This window comes from Microcebus murinus, chromosome 6 (assembly GCF_040939455.1).
Source record: "Microcebus murinus isolate Inina chromosome 6, M.murinus_Inina_mat1.0, whole genome shotgun sequence".
Taxonomy (NCBI): Eukaryota; Metazoa; Chordata; class Mammalia; order Primates; family Cheirogaleidae; genus Microcebus; species Microcebus murinus.
In genome coordinates this window covers 57,459,757-57,479,289 of record NC_134109.1, presented here as the reverse complement: position 1 = coordinate 57,479,289, position 19,533 = coordinate 57,459,757, and the positions used below count along the sequence as shown (strand labels likewise).

At 35.4% G+C, this 19,533-nt stretch overlaps 1 protein-coding gene across 7 annotated transcripts in view; it reads left to right on the top strand.

Annotated features, from left to right (window-relative positions):
* MIPOL1 (mirror-image polydactyly 1) overlaps positions 1 to 19,533 on the top strand; it is a 305,074-nt gene that overhangs the window by 197,729 nt on the left and 87,812 nt on the right. For all 7 annotated transcript variants that reach the window (XM_076004084.1, XM_020285781.2, XM_012767045.3 and 4 more), the window contains one exon: positions 9,844 to 9,938. In XM_076004084.1, coding sequence (XP_075860199.1) covers positions 9,844 to 9,938 — 95 coding nt within the window. The remainder of the gene's footprint in view (positions 1 to 9,843; positions 9,939 to 19,533) is intronic.

Below are 19,533 nucleotides of genomic sequence, written 5' to 3'. Positions count from 1 at the left end.
ATTTCCTCCACATTTTCCAATTTGTGTGAATAAAGATTTTTGCAGTACTCATAAATTATATCTTGTATCTCTTTGGGATCAGTTGTGATATCTCCTTTTTTGTTCCTGATGGAGCTTATTAGAGATTTCTCTTTTCTGCTTTTCGTTAGCTTACCAGTGGCAAGTCAATTTTGTTTATTTTTTCAAAGAACCAACTTTTTGTTTTGTTAATCTCCTGAATAGCTTCCCTGTTTTCAATTTCGTTTAGTTCTGATTTGATCTGGTTGATTTCACTTCTTCTGCTGGGTTTGGGGTTGGTCTGTTCTTCTTTTTCCGGCTCTTTGAGTCGTTTTGTTAGATGTCTATTTGTAATCTTTTTGTCCTTTGGTTATAGGCCTTTATGGAGATAAACTTTCCTCTCAGAACTGCTTTAGCTGTGTCCCAGAGGATTTGATAACTTGTCTCTCTATTGTCGTTTTCTTCATAGAATTTTTTTATTTCCGTCTTGATTTCTTCATTTATAAAGTAATCATTTAGTAGGAGGTTGTTTAATTCCCACGTTTTTGTGTAGAAATGTGAGTTTCTGTTAGGGTGATTTCTCGTTTTATTCTGCTGTGATCTGAGAAGGTACATGGTATGATTTCTATTTTTTTAAATTTCTTGAGATTTACTTTGTGTCCTAGGATATGGTCAATCTTAGAGAATGTCCCATGAGCTGATGAGAAGAACGTATATTCAGTGGATTTTGGGTAGAATGTCCTGTAGATGTCAGTCAGACCCAATTGTTACAGGGTTTTGTTTAAGTCCATTATTTCTTTATTAATTTTCTGTTTGGAGGATCTGTCTTGTGCTGTCAGTGGGGTGTTGAAATCTCTGGTGATTATGGAGTTGCTGTTAATCGATTTGCTTAGCTCCAGTAAGGTTTGCTTTATGAAACTGGGTGCACCTAAGTTGGGTGCATATATATTTAAAATTGTTATCTCTTCTTGTTGAAGTGTGCCCTTCACCATTATATAATGACCCTCTTTGTCTTTCACTACTTTTGTTGGTTTAAAACCTAAATCGTCTGAAATTAGAACTGCCACGCCAGCCTTCATTTGGTTTCCACTTGCTTGGAATACTGATCTCTACCCTTTTATTTTTAGTCTATATGCATCCTTGCAGGTTAGATGTGTTTCCTGAAGACAGCATATACTTGGCCTGTATTTTCTTATCCATTCAGCCAGCCTATGTCTCTTGAGTGGAGCATTTAAGCCATTCACATTTATTGAGAGAACTGATAGGTAAGGTAGATTACTGTTCATTCTGTTGGGTTGGATGTTGTTGCTATGATTTCTGTCTTGAGCCATTGCAATATCTGGCCTTTAATCTTTGGGTTTTGGTTGTTTTTATATTCGTGGGTTATTATTATGATGTTCCGTGCGTAACGCTATTTTGAGTACTTCTTGTAGGGCTGGTCTTGGTGAATTCTCTGAGGCTTTGCTTGTCTGAGAATGTCTTTATTTCTCCTTCATATACAAAGCTTAGTTTTGCAGGGAATAACATTCTAGGCTGGGCATTGTTTTGTTTCAAAAGAGTGAGAATGGGGCCCCAGTCTCTTTGCTTGTAAAGTCTCATTAGAGAAGTCTGGTGTTATTCAAATTGGCTTTCCCTTGTATGTTACTTGCTTCTTTCGTCTTACAGCTCTTAGAAGGGCTTCTTTAGTTGATATTTTGGTCAGTGTGATGACTGCATGTCGTCACGTCTTCCTGTTTGCATTGAATCTCCCAGGGGTCCTCTGAGCTTCTTGAAGTTGTATATTGAGATTTTTAGCAAGGCCTGCGAAATTTTCCTCTATTATATCTTCAAATAGCTTGTCCAACCTGTGAGTGTTTTCTTCTTCCTCTTCTGGTAACCCTATGACCCTCACATTAGGTTTCTTCACATAATCCCACATCTCTTGTAGGCTTTGCTCTTTTCTCTTGTTTCTCTGCTCTATTTCTGTGACTGATTTATTTAATTGGAGGGTGTTATCTTCAAGCTCTGAGATTCTTTCTTCTGTTTGATCTACCCTGTTCCTGAGACTTTCCACTGTATTTTGTAGTTTCCTGAATTGATTCTTCATTTCCAGGAGTTCGGTTAAACTTTTCTTCATTGTGTCTATTTCTTTAGTGAACTTTTTTTCCAGATCCTGGAGGCTTTTTGTGATTTCTTTGTGTTGGTTATTGAGTTGTTTTTGCAGGTCGGTGAGTGTTCTTATGATCCACATACGAAATTCCTCTTCTGTCATTTTGGTTGCCTGATTTTGATTAGTGCCCGTTTCTAGGGGCTGGGGCTCCTCTTTGGGGCTGTGTTTTCCGTTTGGTTCTTCATATTTCCTGAGTTCCTTCCCTGATATCTTCCCTTGTCGATCAGTTGTTGTTTCTTTCCTTTAGGTTTTTGTTTGGGTATTCACACGCTTTGTTTAGTTTCTGAGCCGTTAGGTGGTGTCTGTGGGTGAGATTGGACCACTCCCTGTATAATGAGTCAGTAGGTGCTGTGAAAAGGGTGTGCAAGATGCCCTCCTTGTTAGTAGGTGGCGCTTGCTTGGAGGAACAGGCTACACTATTGTTTTTATGTCCTGTTATCAGCTCTTGTTCCTGTAGAGAGAACTCAAGTTCCTCAGGTGGTGGGTGGGGCCCTGGGACTTCCAGGTGTGTCCTTTTCTCCCCTTCAGTGAGGGCTAGTATAGGAGAGAGTCTGGGCTTAGCTGAGTTGAGTAAGCCTGACCTCAGGCACCACCAATGCCATTAGCAGGGGTCAAAGTTCTGTCCTCTGCTTCCAGGCAAAGCTGACAGGGAGGGGCTAGAATGGCCTGGCTCAGTTGGAGAGTCTGTGTGTGGGGGTGGGGCTGTCTGAGACTGGCAGTCTGGAGCAGGTTTGGCTTCTTTCCACCGTCCCCAACTCTCCGGCTACTTCTGGGCCTCTGCCAGCAGGCCAGACCACACGCCACCAGGCCTCCCCGGATTGTGCTGTCGTCGGGGAGGTTCTTTGTGCAGGAACGCTACCTGGGCTGGGCGCACAGCCTCCCTTTGAGGGGAGGGTTGCCCTCTAGGACGCTGATCTGCCCCTGAAGGCACACACACCTCAGTAGGCTGTTCACAAATATCCCTTTTGTGCCCCAGGCAATGCGAGGCCTCCGTGCAGGGCATGTGTTCTGCAGGTCTGACCTCTGGGGCCCAGAGTTCAAACTATATCCCCACTAAGGAGAGCAGTGCCAGTCCCAATTCACCCACAGGGAGCCCACGCTGGATCTATGTCTCTCAGCCTCAGGGTCTTCCCCGTTCTCCTGGGATCACCTTGCTAGCAGCACCTGAGAGGGCTGGCGGTTAGGGACCTCACAGTCTGAGTCCCCCTTAGTCAGTTGTAGGGCCCCAAGAGGGAAGGTCCTGTTCCCTGTAGGTGCCTCCGGCTGGTGGCTATATTGTCTCTCTGGGCAGCCGCAGGTAGGGTCGGGGGAGCGGAGGAGGAGGTAATATGGCGCCTGCGGGGCAGCTCGGGTCTGTGCACAAGGAGGTGCCGCGTGCGCTACTGGCTTACCGCTCACTGGCAGCGGCCGTGGCTGGGCTGGTGTCCGCAGGTCTCTCCACTCGCTGCGGAGTCCACCAGCAGTGCGGGATGCAGGGGAGGGGAAACAGCCAATCCACCTACACTTCCCACTAGTCTCCGGGCTGCTCCGGGGGTCCCAGCTTCCAGTTCTCCTCCGTTACGTCCTCCTGTGGAGTCTCCTGTGGTCTCAGGTACTCCTCCTTCCGACCGTGATCCGATGTAGGCTCGTCGTCTTGCTTCTTTCTTCTAATTTCTGCTAGAATCTGTCTTTTCTGCAGAGACACTCTGTCTGGCAGTGTTTCTCATCCGCCATCTTCTGCAACTTCATGTCTGTAACCTATTCGACACTTGTATTCTATAATAGTTCCAACTTCCCTTCTAACAGCTATGAAACCTTAGAAAATTTCCAGCTATTGTCCTGACCATGTTGTATTAGCAACAATTTCCTCATCTATAACAATAGGAGACTATGTTACCTCTAAGATCCTTTTCAAGTCTAAAATTATTTGGTTGTGTGATTTAATGTGTACAGTATGTTTCTTGATTTAGTAGATATCACACATAAGATCAAATGCCTCTGTTCTATGATAAAAACCAATTTCCGTTAATGACCTTAGAGTTACCAAAGGAAAGCTTACCTATATCAAACTGTAACTATTAAGAACACATTTAAACCAAACATAACAAGACTTTAAAGAGAGATAATAGCGGTTTCTCCACAATACCCATAACAGTTAGTGTTCAGTGATGTGAATAGTGTAGTCTTTTCTTTGTTATTCTAAGTTACTAGATAAAACTGTAAGGAAAACAAAATGGTTCATTTCTAATACAGTACCAGTACAAATGATTGTCCTATTTAGATGACATTGCTCAATATTGATATTAAGATAGGTATATAGTGGGATATTTAACTATAAGACTAACCTTAGTTAGCCAACCTTTTTTTCAATCACTTAAGGTATAGTAGGAAGATACTAAGATATAAAACACATTGATTATCATATGACCTGCCATTATTGTCAGTAACTTTGTTATCCATTGATGATTTGATTCCATTGTTTGTCCTACATTTATATGTATTAATATATATAAGTTTATTTATATGATGATATTTTATAAATGTATATCCTCCAGAATGTTATACAGTGGCATAAAGGGAAATTATGTACTTTAGATCAGGCAGGCCTAAGTTTGTATGTATTTAAGCTTTTTAAGTCACTATCTCTGTTAAATTTATGAGTTACTTATTCTCCATGAACCTCGGTTTTATCATCTGTAAAGTAGGGATGAAAGAAATTACCTCATGGTTTGGATGTGAGACTACAGTAGTATATTTCAAGCACATGGTACAATGCCCAACCCATAGTAGACATTCAACAACTAGCATTGATTGGTATTGTAGTAAAGCGTAGGTGCTTTAAAGTTATATCAATGTAGTCAGCAAGTCTAGGAGGTTTTTTAAATGAAGTATGTAACTTTATGTATATAAAGCTGCAGTCCTCAACCCCTGGGCTGCAGACCAGAACCAGTCTGTGACCTGTTAGGAACAAGATTGCACAGCAGGAGGTGAGTGGGGGTAAGTGAGCCAAGTTTCATCTTTATTTACAGCCACTCCCCATCACTCGCCTCTCTGCATAAGCTCTACCTCCTATCAGATCAGCAGTGGCATTAGATTCTCATAGGCGCTGATAACCCTACTGTAAACTGTGCATGCTGGGGATCTAGGTTGCATGCTCCTTATGAGAATCTAATGCCTGATGATCTGAGGTGGAGCTGAGGCAGTGATGCTAGTGCTGGGAACGGCTGCAAATACAGATTATCATTAGTTGAGAGGTTTGACTGCACAGTAAATATAATATGCTTGAATCATCCTGAAACCATCCCCCCCCTTGGTACCCCCCATCCATGGAAAAATTGTCTTCCATGAAACCGGTCCCTGGTGCCAAAAAGGTTGGGGACCACTGATATAAAGTATATAAATATACACTTACTAGAGGACCCAGAAATTTCACTCCTAGGTATTTATCTAAGAGAAATGAAAGTATAGTTAAACAAAATGGTCTATATGTAGGTATTTAGAGCAGCTTTATTATAATAATAAATGGCAAAAACTGGAAATAAATCAAATGTCCATCAACTGGTGAGTGAACATACAGATTGTGGTACTGGATGTACCCATACAATGAAATATTACTTAGTGATCTAAAAGAATGAAGTACTGATACTTGGAGTAATATGGATGAATCTCAAAAGTATATGTTTAAATGAAAGTAGCCAGACTCAAAAGACTGCCTACTGTTTGATTCAATTTCATCTATACGACATTGTAGAAAAGGCACAACTATAGGGACAAAGATCACATTAGTGATTGCAAGTGGATACCTATCCCCTTGCAAAAGGAAGGCATTGAATGTAGTGTTGCACAAGGGAATATTTTGGGTTAATGGGAATATTCTATATCTTAATCGTGATGGTTGTTACATGACTGTATAAATTTGTCACAATTTACAGGACTGTGTATTGAAAATGGGTGAATTTTTACTTTGTGTATATTATAACTTACTAAGTCTGACTTTAAAAATCCATACTTGGCTGGGCACATTGGCTCATACCTATAATTCCAGTACTTTGGGAGGCAAGGTGGGAGAATTGCTTGAGACCTGGAGTTTGAGACTAGCCTGGGCAACATAGCAAGATCCTCTTTCTACAAAAGAGTAAAAAATTATTAATACCAAGGTGTGGTGGCATACAGTTGGAGTCCTAGCTATTGGGGATGCTAAGGTGGGAGGATCACTGGAGCCTAGAAGTTTGAGGCTACAGTGAGCTATGATCATGCCACTGCACTCCAGCCTGAGGGACATTGTCTTTAGAGTAAGACCTTGTCTATAAAAATAAATGCGTGTGTATACTTATATGATATTGCATGTATGTTTTATTTTGATAAAACTTACTAAAAATAGGACTATAAGCAGAAAGTGTCATATTTGTATAAAAATTTACCTAAAACTATGATCATGCATAGAAATCCTCATTCATTGTACACTTTGCTCAAAAAAATTTAATCCAACATAAGACAGAGAAAAAAAAAGAGAAGCAAAGGAAAGGATTCTTAACATAAAACATGAAGTAATATGTAAAAATAAGTTTATATATCTATAATTATAGCATATATGTAAGAAGATAAATATTGTAAGTCAATACATCTGTCAATATGAATAAATATGAAAAGTATAATACTGACCAAAAAGGCAATTAATTATCTGTGAAATATGTAGATTATCACTAATATAAAGTTCAAAAACCTGTGAACAATAACATATATAATCTATGAATACATAACTGTATAGTAAAAGTATAAAATACTATTGAAAATGGTAAACCTAAATTCATAGAAGTGTTTTGCTTTGAGGCTGGGAAGAAAGGGAATGTGACTGGTGAGTGTGATATGTGGGATGGGATGGGAGATTTTAATCTGAAGTGAAATAGCAATTTTTTAAAAAATTAAAGCAAGGTTTATAAGTATGTATAAAATGCTATCAATTTTGTAGATAAGTGTATTTATTTGCAAATATATATATGTTTGTATCTGTGTGGAATATCTCTGGAAGGATATGTAACAAGCAGTTAACTGGTAATCTCAGGAGAAGGGATTTGTAGTACTGAGGGTTAGAGGTGGGAGATTTACTTTACGTTGTATATTCTGTTATACTGTTTTGTTGTTTTATTTTATTTTATTTAAAAAAATTTATTTTAGAGACAGTCTCGCAGGAACAGGCCTACACCAGTCAGGAATTGTTTGTTTTAATGCATGCATTCATTTATGTGTGTATATGCATAAATGAATGTATATAGTTTTTACTAAAGTAATTGCCAGGAATATGAGAATATGTGATATCAGAAAAATAGGAAAAAATTATCTTGTTTGCTAATTTCCATAATGTTTTTGATATGAAATTATTTTTGGTCAGTAGTATAATAGTATTGTATGATATTAATAATGAATCTAGGAAATACAGTAGAAGTAAACAGCACATTTAAATTCGTTAAGTGTTTTTATACTGCATGTAACAGATATCCTACTCAAAGTAGCTTAAGTCCCATACATCCTCCAAAAAGGATGTATCTACCCTGGATGTCCAAGAAATGGGTATGGATCTGTCTTCTGGCATATGTGGATCCAGTAATACAAATGATGTTACCAGGATTTAGTTTTCTTCTGGGGCTGGTGAGATGGAGTACTCTAATTGGACAACCTGGATCTTATACCTGAGGTGATAGGGGATGAGTTTACTTTAGCCACAAGGACTAACAGTATTACTGTGGCATAGGGTAAAGGTTTTTCCCCCCAAAAAACTAAAAGCTGGCCAGATAAGCATATATCTGATAAAGTAAGGAGGTTGTAAAACCGGAAAGTTTATAATAGCTTTAAACATTGTCACCAGGGCCTGTACAGAAAATTAGACGTTGGAGATTAAGAAATTTAATGAATTGTTAGGAGGCAGCACCACAATTCATAGCCAGCTAATTGAGGGGGAGAAAGTGAAATGTTCATTATTACCTGGATCATGGGAATTTAAAGTTCTTACAGTTCCATTTTCATTACAAAAGTTGCTAGGCAAAAACTTCATTTTGGTATTTTCCTACAAGAATATTATTTTTTTGTTTGTTTGGTTTTGGTTTTGGTTTTCTTCAGAGGTACCAGGTAAAAACCTTCAAAATTATCATCTTATTTTAACATTTGCCTGCATTTAGCATTGGCACATATTTATTTAGCAAATTCTCTCTTACTTGTCTAACATTTGATATTCCTTAAATAATGCAACAGGATTTCTGAAGTTTTGTAAGTTGAATGTGATATGTCCTTTCTATGTGATTCGTTTTGACTTGCTATTAGTCACAGTGGATATCTGTTTCTTCAAAGTTACCATTTCAATCATATTTTATGGTATATTGGAAATTGGAAAAGCTGTTAATAATTATTGACATTAAGAATTAATCATCTATTTTTATTTTAAATTCTTTTCCCTAATTTTTGGGAATGTTTCAACTATAATTATAGAATATGGCATGTTAAAGCAAGCATTTAAACACCTTAAATTTAATTACAAATTAACCTCTTTAGAATTTCCTAGCCTGAGACAGAACAAATCTTAGCACAAACTTGTATGCAAAGATCCAAACCACTGCATGTTTTTATAATTCTCTATTATTAAATAGAAAAGTAGCATTGTGTAATGTTCATTTTTATTACAGTAATTAATTTTCCTATAATCAGGATTTCATGATTTTTCTTGTGACTGCATTCTTATACAAGAAAATAATTCCAGTGAAATCATGAGTTCAGCAAAATTCTGAACCTCAGCCTACAAAATTTTAATTTTTAATTATTGGCATTGGTTTAGTTTGTGAGGTTTATGACAACAGTTTGTTCTGCATTATCTACAAACACCATTTGAAGTGAAAACCTTTTTATGCAAATTAAACTTTGAATAAACAATACTAAAGCCTGACTTACCAGGACCATATGTTAAAAGTTATATTGAAAACTCTTTTTGGTGATGCTTAAAATCCAATGGGAATAATAGTGGGAAGGTGGCAAATTCTTTTCAAATTACTGCTTTGAACCCTATTGAAAAAATTAATTGCCCATGCTTTAAAATTCAAATATTATAGAATAGGAGGAACAACATTCCTGTAATAAAATATCTTCAGGATTCAGAGTTGCTGCCATTCTCCCTTTGGGGATTTTTTTTTTTCTTTGCAGAAAAGGGACTGAAAAGGTTAAATCATATCTGTAACAATCAGGTTATAGTCCAGTGTGCTTTTTTTTCACATTAAATATCAAAGATGGCTTGACAACATATTTAGAATTTTCTGAGTTTTACTGTTAATAAAGTTAAAAGAAAATCTAGTGTGATCAGGTAGTGGAGCCACATTCAATTTGTATGTGAAACACCCATTGTGCTTATCTCTGCTCTAGATATTGCACTGAACCCATGTTCCACATTCTGAATTCTGTGTATAAAGTTAAACATTGCAAAAGGGCATATATCTGATGATACAGATAAATAGGGATGAAGTTTAATATTGAAAAAAGTTTCTAAATTTAATATGTTCATGTCTTTAATATTTATTTTTAATATATTTGGGGCATTTGTGAGAAATTATGAGACAGTACTAAAAATATTCATAGGTTTTTTAACTACCCAAAATTTAAAACTCCTATTCATACTGTAGTACTATATTTTAACATATGAAAACTAATATTAAATTTCTTAAAATATTATTTACTCGTAGGCAAAGTTGTTGTCCATGCAACAAGCCAGAGAAACTGCAGTTCAACAGTACAAAAAACTGGAAGAAGAAATACAGACACTTAGAGTTTATTACAGGTAAAATTCTTTTTAGCCTGGGGTTAAGTAAATACTGTTAGTTTAGGAAAAATTTCTATGTGATTTTACAATAGTGAATGAGGAAATACCTCAATGAAACTAAACATTATTCATTTGAAGCATTTTTGTATTTCTAAAATGATTCAGGCATAAAATATTTCTTATTGTACCTCTTTTCCTTTCTACATTTGGTAAAGCTGAAATTTACAATCCCGTCATAATTATGAAATTTACCGAACTCATTACCAGTTCTCTAAATGGAGCCTGGTTAGCTGTTGAACTATTTGCCCATCTAAATGCCAACTCTAAAATGATGATATGTATTTTTAAAATAGTGCATGACTAACAGTAATAACAGCCTTTCACCTGTTATAATATGATATGAGAAGTTTCTGAACGAATATCACTAAAGACTAATTTATGTTCCAGGAGTAGTTTTAAAATGAATTCAATAGTCTATTCTATCTCCTTTTTAATGAAAAGCATTAGAATAGAAAATGTCAGAGTGCATCTCCTGTGGTAAGGGTAAATATTTTTTTGTCACATTTCTATTTTAGTTTTGTCTTGTTTATGTGTGTGAGAGAGAAGATTATGTATTGAGTTATATATAAAACATTTACACAGTGGATAATGGTACAAAATAGTTTGAAAAACATTCACTGCTGCACAATGCCATGTGTATTCTTTGATTACTAAGTTTATAAAAATCTCAAGTCTCTGAAATACAAGAATTCACTAACTGGGGCTATAGGTTATTGAAAGATTTTTTAAAATTTGGACTTCACAGAATAATGTTAAAATGCATAAAATGCAATTAAATCAAAATCAGTTGTAATGAAATACAATTATGAAAGTGTGTCATGGTATATTACTATATATGTGTATCATTATTAATTTATTAAATAACTAGATCTAGCAGTAGATCTATTAACAACTATAATTTTAAACTAATGATGAGTATAAATGGCATTTTTGTGATACCTGCAAATTGTGAAATATGAGATGAAAATAGCAGTGGTTTCTATGGGTGAAAACTCTCAGGAACCACTAATATGACTGTGATTTGTTGCCTATGTTCATAATTGTAAGAAACACTGTACTTCCATGAAAATTAGTAAAAATAAAGGTATGTATATAATTTTTTCCCATCCCCAGGTTAAGAACCCCTGCTTTGGAGCAGTGTCACTGACATCTGTAGTATTTGGTTATCATTATGGGTTGAATTGTGTCCCCTAAAAAAGTTATGCTGAAGTCATAACCCCCAGTATCTCAGAAAGTGACCTTATTTATTAGGATCTTTACAGAAGTAATCAAGTTAAAATGAGGTCATTAGGGTGGGTTCTAATCCCATCTGACTGGTGTTCTTTTAAAAGGGAAATCTGGGCACAGAGACAGATATGCACAGAGGGAAGATGGTGTAAAGACACACAGGGAGAAGATGCCCATGTGACTAGAGTGATGCATTTATAAGCCAAGGGACATCAAGGGTTGTCAGCAAACACCAAATGCTAGAATAGGCAAAGAAGGACTTTCCTTTATAGTTGTTGGAAAGAGTATATAGCCCAACTGACACCTGATTTCGGACTTCTAGCCTCCAGAATTGTGCAGCATTAAGTATCTGTTGTTTTAAGCCACCCAGTTCATGGTACTTAGTTACAGCAGCCCTAGGAACCCAACAGTTGTCAAACACCAAGTATGTTTGATTATTCACTTACTGTGAGGAATCGTTTAATTTTCAATTAGAATCAGTGTCTATAGGTGGGTATGCGGGTACACAAAACCTTGATAATGAATGTATATATCATATCAACCCACTTTTTTTTTTAGTGTAAAGTGAATATTACAGTCTTTTCTCTGTCCTTTATATCAATGATATCAATTCTCAAGTATAGCTACCATTATTATAGAATCACCTGAAGAGCTTCTAAAAAATCCTAATGCCCAACCCATCCCAGGCTAATTATATAAAAATCTCTAGGGGTGGGACTCAGGTATCAATGTGTTTTAAAGCTCCCTAGAAGTTCCTGTGTGCAGCCAAGTTTGATAGCTGATATTTTACATGCATGTTTTAGTTAGCTGCATTAAATTAGTGTATATTCTTGGTAAAATAATAAAAAGAGGCAAATATTAAATCCTTTATTAAGACTTATGAATACCATATTATTTGTGCCCTGACCATGGATGCTGCAGTGTGATGGGTAGTAGATTCACCCCATTAATAGAGAAGGTTTTTGCAGAACCTTCTTCTGTTAGCCTTGTGAGATAGGACTGCAAGTACTCTGTTGATGAAGTGACAGTTTCCAAGAATTCCAGGAAGTATATGATAATTGTATATGAACTTCCTAAAAAACAAACCTTGATGCCAGATCTTTCTTATTAAGTGTGTTGATACTTTTTATTTTTTCTTGGTATTTAAAAAAATCAGCTGTTACAGAACTGAATCTTAGAAATGTCAGGCAAACTTGTTTGAAAGAAATAACTTTGTTGTTGTGAATGGGATCTATTAGATGCCAGTTCTTGAAGCTCTTTTTGCTGAATTGCAAAAGATTATTGAATTATTTTTGAAAATCATAAAGCTACTTTTTTAAATCTATATATGAATCTAGTAGATTTATATGATCTCTTCTAAATAGAGAGTTAGCAATTATTGACTCAAAGATATGCTTCATAAGTCCTCTTCTCACTGCTACTTTTTAAAAAAATTGCTGGTGGTATTAAAAAGCTACAGGGATTTGCAGTTAGATACCCATGCCCTGTGTGGCCCTATATAAATAAAGCTCACCAAGCCCATTTCTTTTTTTAAAAACAAGAATAATAGTATCTACTTTATAGGGTTGTTTTAAGTATATTCAGTTCTTAGCATAGTATTTTGTTTATTGTTAGTGTTTCTTTTTAAAACAAAATGTCAGACCAGGCATGGTGGTTCATGCCTGTAATCCCAGCATTTTAGGAGGCCAAGGCAGGAGGATCACTTGAGTCTAGGAGTTTGGGGCCTGGGCAACATAGTAAGACCCTGTCTCTATAAAAAAAAATTAAAAATTAGCTGAGCATGGTAGCACATACCTATAGTCCTAGCTCCTTGGGCAGCCGAAGTGGGAGGCTCTCTTGAGCCCAGGAGATTGAGGTTACAGTAAGCTATTGACTATGCCACTGCACTGCAGCCTGGGTGACAGAGCAAGATCCTCTTAAAAAAAAGAAAGCAACTTAGGAGTAGCATCAAAAAGTATGATATCACTGAAGCCAAGAAAGATTTCCAAAAAGACAAAAAACAGTCAAATGTTGCTAAGTGGTTTAAGTAAGATAAGGACTGAAGGTATCCTTCGTGTTTGAAATTTGGTGGTCACTAGTGACTTCCACAAGAGTAGTTTCAATAGGAGTATTAGACGTAGAATCCAGTTTTCTGTAAATTGAAGAGTAATTAAAAAGCAAAGAAGCATAGCAATTTGGACAGTAGAGTAGTCCTTGAAGACACTTGAGTAAGAAAAATGGCAATGATAGTTCAGAAGAAAGGAAGGTAGGTTAAGATTTTTATATTTTCTTTTTGGAAAATGATAAATACTTGAGCATGTTTACAGCAAATTGGAAGGAGCCAATAGAAAGGATTGTTATGGAACAGGATTCCAGAGGAGGCAAGAAGGGATGGAATTTAGAGTGTCTGCTAAAGAGTCCGCCTTGAACATGAAGATGTCCAAATTGTGATCCCAGACAGGAGTGAAGGTGTTAAGAATAGCTGTAAGTGTAAATAAATTTGAGGCCACAATTTGTTTCTTTTTTTTTTTTCTGTGAAGTAGGGGTCAATGTGGATTTATGAATGCGAGAGGGCAGGAGGCTTTGGAAGGAATTACAGAGTTGCTACTAAAGGAAATGGAAAGAGAAAAGAAGAGCAAGAAAAAGAAGAAAGTCAAGCAATCCTAAGAACTTAGCTGGGCATAGGTGCTATAAATTTGTGTGAGTTCTTGTTTGCACAGTTGTGTAATTTAACACGTTCAACTGTCCTACGATAGCAGTACAGAAGACAAAGGATTGCAGTGACTCAGGATTACAAATTTGCAAAACAAAAATAATGGAGGCTAAAGAGATGGTAAAAGAGTCGTTGAAATGATGAATGATAGTCTAAGCTAAATAGGTCAGGAAATAAAGTTGAAGGGACATGTAAACTGAAAAAGGACAAATCAAGACCATAGGTCTTGAGAACATAGATTAAATGTAGTGGAAATAAGCAAATTCAAGAGGTGAAAGCATAGGAGGTTATAGTCAGAAAGTGGAATGTTGCTATTTAATATTCAGAAGTGAAGCACTCAGTTCTGAGCAGTGACAATATTTGACGTTGCCTTAGAAGAGGATGTTTGAAATTAGAAGAGGCAAGGGTTACCAGAAGGAATCAAAGTCTTACAAAACTAAATTATTGAATATCCATTTAGATATCGTTCCTAAAACTATTGACATGTTGATGCTTACTGTAAGTGCCATAATAGAAAATGACCTAAAAGAAGATAAATAAAGCCTACATATTGAAATAAATAGTACCATATAGCTAAGCTAGATGTATCAAAAGATGAAACCTGTACATGTGTGGTGCATGGAAGAATGTGCAGTATCCACTCAAGAAAAATCTAAGGGAAGTTTCATCCTCCAGAGAGATCCACATTTCTGTTAAAACAAAAAGGTAGAAAGAACTTCCCTGCATTGCTCATGGGAATGTAAAATGATGCAGCCCCTATGGAAGACAATTTGGTATTTCCTCAAAAGTCAAACATGAAATTACCATATGATCCAGCAATTCTACTGCTTGGTATATACCCAAAATAATTGAAAGCAAGGACTCAAACAAAACAGATACTTGTACAGCAATGTTCATAACAGCATTGTTCACATTAGCCAAAAGATGGAAACAACCCAAGTGTCTGTCAACAGAGGAATGAATTGACGATATATATGTGTGTGTGTGTGTGTATATATATATATATATATATATATATATATATATATGAATATTATTCAGCCTTCATAAGGAATGAAATTCTGTTACGTGCTACAACATGGATGAACCATAAAAACATTATGCTAAGTGAAATAAGCCAAACCAAAAAAGAAAAATATTGTATGATTCCTAAATTTATATGAGATACCTAGAATAGGCAAATTCATAGAGACAGAAAGTAGAATAGAGCTTACCAGCACTTGGGGGAAGGGGAATAGGGACTTAGCAAGGGCAAGGGGAAGGGGAGAATGGGGAATTGTATAATGGATTCAGAGTTTCTGTTTGAGATGATGATAAAGTTCTGAAAATGAATATTGGTGACAGTTGCACAATATTATGAATGTAGTTACTGGTCCTGAATTGTACAGTTGAAAATGGTTAAAATGGTAAATTTTATGTTATTATTTTACCATAAGTGTTTTTTAAGGTGTAGAGAACATTTTGTGAGGATATACAGAAATTTATTTTAAATTGAATAGAGTTAAGATCCCTGGGATGCACAATTCTAGGAAAGGAGAGAAAATTACTAAAAACAACCAAGCTTAAATTTTCGAGAGGCTCAGATTCTGATTTAATTTGATTTAAATGAAAGTAAACAATATTTCTTACACAACTGAATAGATGGTGCTTACAAACCTGTGTGTGAAACACAACTAATTTATACAGATAGTAGGTTTTTCCTGTGTTTCCTGTGTTACAGAAGAAACAAAAAAAGTTCCATTTTTATGTGAAGGAAACTAATTCTTTCATTTTCAGATATTATATAGATAGAATTCATAAATAATGGATTATGTTTAGCAAGCTTAAGAAAAAAATATACTTTCAGCTATTCAAGTCAGTTTTATATTTACTCATACATATATACATACATGTATATAGTCATAGTAAAGAAACTTATTTACCAATAATTAAAACAATAAAAATATAGAACTAGAACAGTTAGCTGGAGCCAGGAGCGAGTCAATATACAGCTTGCATGTGTCCTGTGAAGCAGCAAAAGAGAAAAATCTCAAGTTTGACTCTCAGTTTTCCAATAGCCAAAGCAGAGGAGGATGATTAGCTATTAGTTGTAGTGGCAGATTGAAATATGCTGATGACTTTCATTCAACCTTGCCTTTAATTTTACAAGTTAGTGATATTCATCTTATTTTTTTTTATTATTTTCCAGTAATCATTTTCTTTTGCTGGTTTAGTGTAAGAGCTACTGTTGCTATAAACATTCCTTTTCCTTGTATGGAGTTAAGGAATATGGAAATATGGATATATATTTTTCCAAGTTCTCTGTTTTTTTCCATTGAGATTTAGAAGACTTTGAATGCTAAGAAAAGGAAATGTTCTTTGTGTCTTTTGACAGAGTTAGAAGCAGGGCCCATGAGGTGGGTGGGTAGGGACACTAAGTTTACCACTATAACAAACAGATAGCTCTTTTACATTAAAGCAGAAGAGATAGCAGAAGAGAAATAGCAATATGAGGATTTAAAATAAATTTCATTTGTTACAAACGTGCTATTAGTAAACTATTTAGTACCCCCTTACTGCTGTGCCAAATGTTAAATCTGTTTGCAACAGCTTCGTTAGTCTAAATTTAACAGTTTCATCAAGAAAGAATCTTAAACTTGTAGGGATTAAATTGTATTTAATAATGATTTTTTCCTGTTGTTATAAACCTGTAGTGCTGCATTCCTAAGTTCAGGAGGCATAATAATAACAAACTCTTTTCTAATGGAGGGAATGCCTAAGTTTCAACATTTGCTAATTTTATAGTGCTTCCTTGTATTTCCTTTTACTTAAAGAAATTGTAAATTAAGTGTTTAGACACTTAAATTATTTAACACTTAAATTAAATTAAGTGTTTAGATCCTATTGTTTGGTGCCAGTAGAATAGGATTTATTATGCTTATAATCAACAGCAGTTAATATGTTTTAAATTTTTATTATATTTTGTGTCATTCCATGTGTGACTTTGTAATGCCATTCAGAACATGGTAAATTTCACATTTTAGAACAAAATATTGAATAACATACTCCACATTTTAAGGTACTATGTTTCCTATTATTTTACTAGTATTTTTTAAATAACTAAATAGAATATTTATAGGTTTGACATAGTAAAAAATAAGTTAAATATGAGCCCTACTTATTGGGTTTGTAATAAACATTTCACAGGCGTAGAAACCATAAAGATAGAGGCCATATGAAATATACTCAAAAGGAGAGTGAAATTCTTTATTTTTTCTACATTGTCTTTATAAGTTGTATTCAGAATGGATCTTTTTCATTGTATATACTTTTTTGTCTCCATATATGTCATCCTTAACAATCAGAAATATTACTGACTGTCACTAAAATCCGTTTTGTTTTTTTTACAGTAGTGATAGTTTTTCATTGAACCCTATGCTCACTCAATCAGAACTATGAATTGAGATTAATTAGACAATAAACAGCAATTACAGCATGCAAACTCCAGCCATGCAGCAGTATTTTTTCTGAATGGAAATCCCATCGACAGTGGGATTGAACACCTGATCCTGACCTCATTAGTTCTATATTCTAATGTGCCAGTTGGCCTATCCAGTGACATAAAAATTTTGTTTTCTAAAGTAATTAACTATCTAGGGAGCTACATTATGGTAGCATGCTGCACAGGCGGTGATAAAAAGTACATAAGAAGACCTGAATTACACTTCCAATGTTTGACATGAATCAGGGTTTTTTTCTTTCTATTATTATTATTCTGATAGACAAGTTCCAACCTTTCTAGATTTCAGTTTCTTTCATTTTGACACAAGAAGCTTTGATTAGTTCTAACATTTTATAAAATCTGTTACCCCTTCATATGGGGTAAATAAAGCTTTCATTTAGTAATGTTTAGTTTTTATTTAGTAATGTTTAGTAAAAAGTATTCTTAGCCATTAAGTTGTACCTATTTTCAAGGCCTCTTTAATTAATTTACAGTCATAAAGGCTTCACCTGTATTGTTCAAGTCTATATATATATTTTTGGTGGCTCTGGAATGCAAAAGAAAAAGAAAATTAAAACAAATTTTAGGCCGGGCGTGGTGGCTCACGCCTGTAATTCTAGCACTTTGGGAGGCCGAGGCGGGCGGATTGCTCAAGGTCAGGAGTTGGAAACCAGCCTGAGCGAGACCCCGTCTCTACCAAAAATAGAAATAAATTAACTGACCAACTAAAAATATATATACAAAAAATTAGCCGGGCATGGTGGCGCATGCCTGTAGTCCCAGCTACTCGGGAGGCTGAGGCAGTAGGATTGCTGAGCCCCGGAGATTGAGGTTGCTGTGAGCCAGGCTGATGCCACGGCACTCACTCTAGCCTGGGCAACAAAGTGAGACTCTGTCTCAAAAAAAAAAACAAATTTTAAAAACAAAACAAAAGATTTAAAGTATACCTTGTCCATATGTCCAATGATTTGGAATATATTTATTAATCTTTCTTCCCTTTCTTCTCTCAACTTATAGAACCTGGCACTTAATAAGTTATTTCACTTCTGACTGTTGGTTATTTCACCTGTAAACAGATAATATCTGACCTGCTTATTATGAAAATCAATGGGATAATATATTTGAATGTTTTCTAAAAACTGTAAAGCACTATGTAGAGGAAACATATTAATAGGGTTATTTATAAAATTACTTAAAATGTTTTGTTTTATTGACATAAGACATTTAAATCAGTACAGTCTATTGCTACAGAAATAATTTAAATCTTCTATGACTTTTTATCCAGAAGGACATTTTTTGCATTATCAGTTTTCACTGTTTTTTGTGCCTTACTCTGCACAGTAATTTATCTGAATTTCTAAACTAAATTTCAACATTTATAGCTCTCAACTACGATTTATTTTATAAAATGACATAAAGGTTTTGTTTTAGAGCATTTACAAAATATTTTGTAATTTGATAGTTGTGCCTAGTGAAGGACCCCAAGTTAGTATTAGAATGGGTTTACCAATTATAGATCCTGGGATTTGGCATTTATAAACATTATTTCTATTAGCTTGAGATAAATATAATTTTATATTTTGTTAGATAAAATGTTTAGCATTTCCCTTAGTCTTGGCACTTAGTAATTGCCATTCTTACAGTTCCAAACATGCCGGTTGCCTCCTACATAGGTAATCTTTGATTTGTTCCTTTCTTAAATTTAATTTATAACCAAACTTTGCTAGATTTTTGCTAGATTTTTCCTTGTAATTACTGTCACTTTTGCCTTTTCCTACCTTAGACCACACCTGAATTATTTCTTGACCAAGCTTTTCTTCTTCATCAACTTGTCTCCCATCCTTACTCCTCTTAAGATTCCTGAAACATAATATTTTCACCCTCTCATTCAGCTGTCAACAGTATTTGACAATACTACATTACCTATATAATAAAGTCCAAACTCTTTCACCTAACATTCATGACCTTCCTTGATATTGCTGCCACCTCTATTTAATATTTCACCAGTAATCTTTTTGCCTTCCAGTTTCATTCTTATTGGTGTCACTGGTATACTGCCTCATGCATAACAGGCACTCAACAAATATTCATTGCACTGAATTGACTATTATTCACTCACCAAATAGCATTCACTATTTCATGGACACACCCCA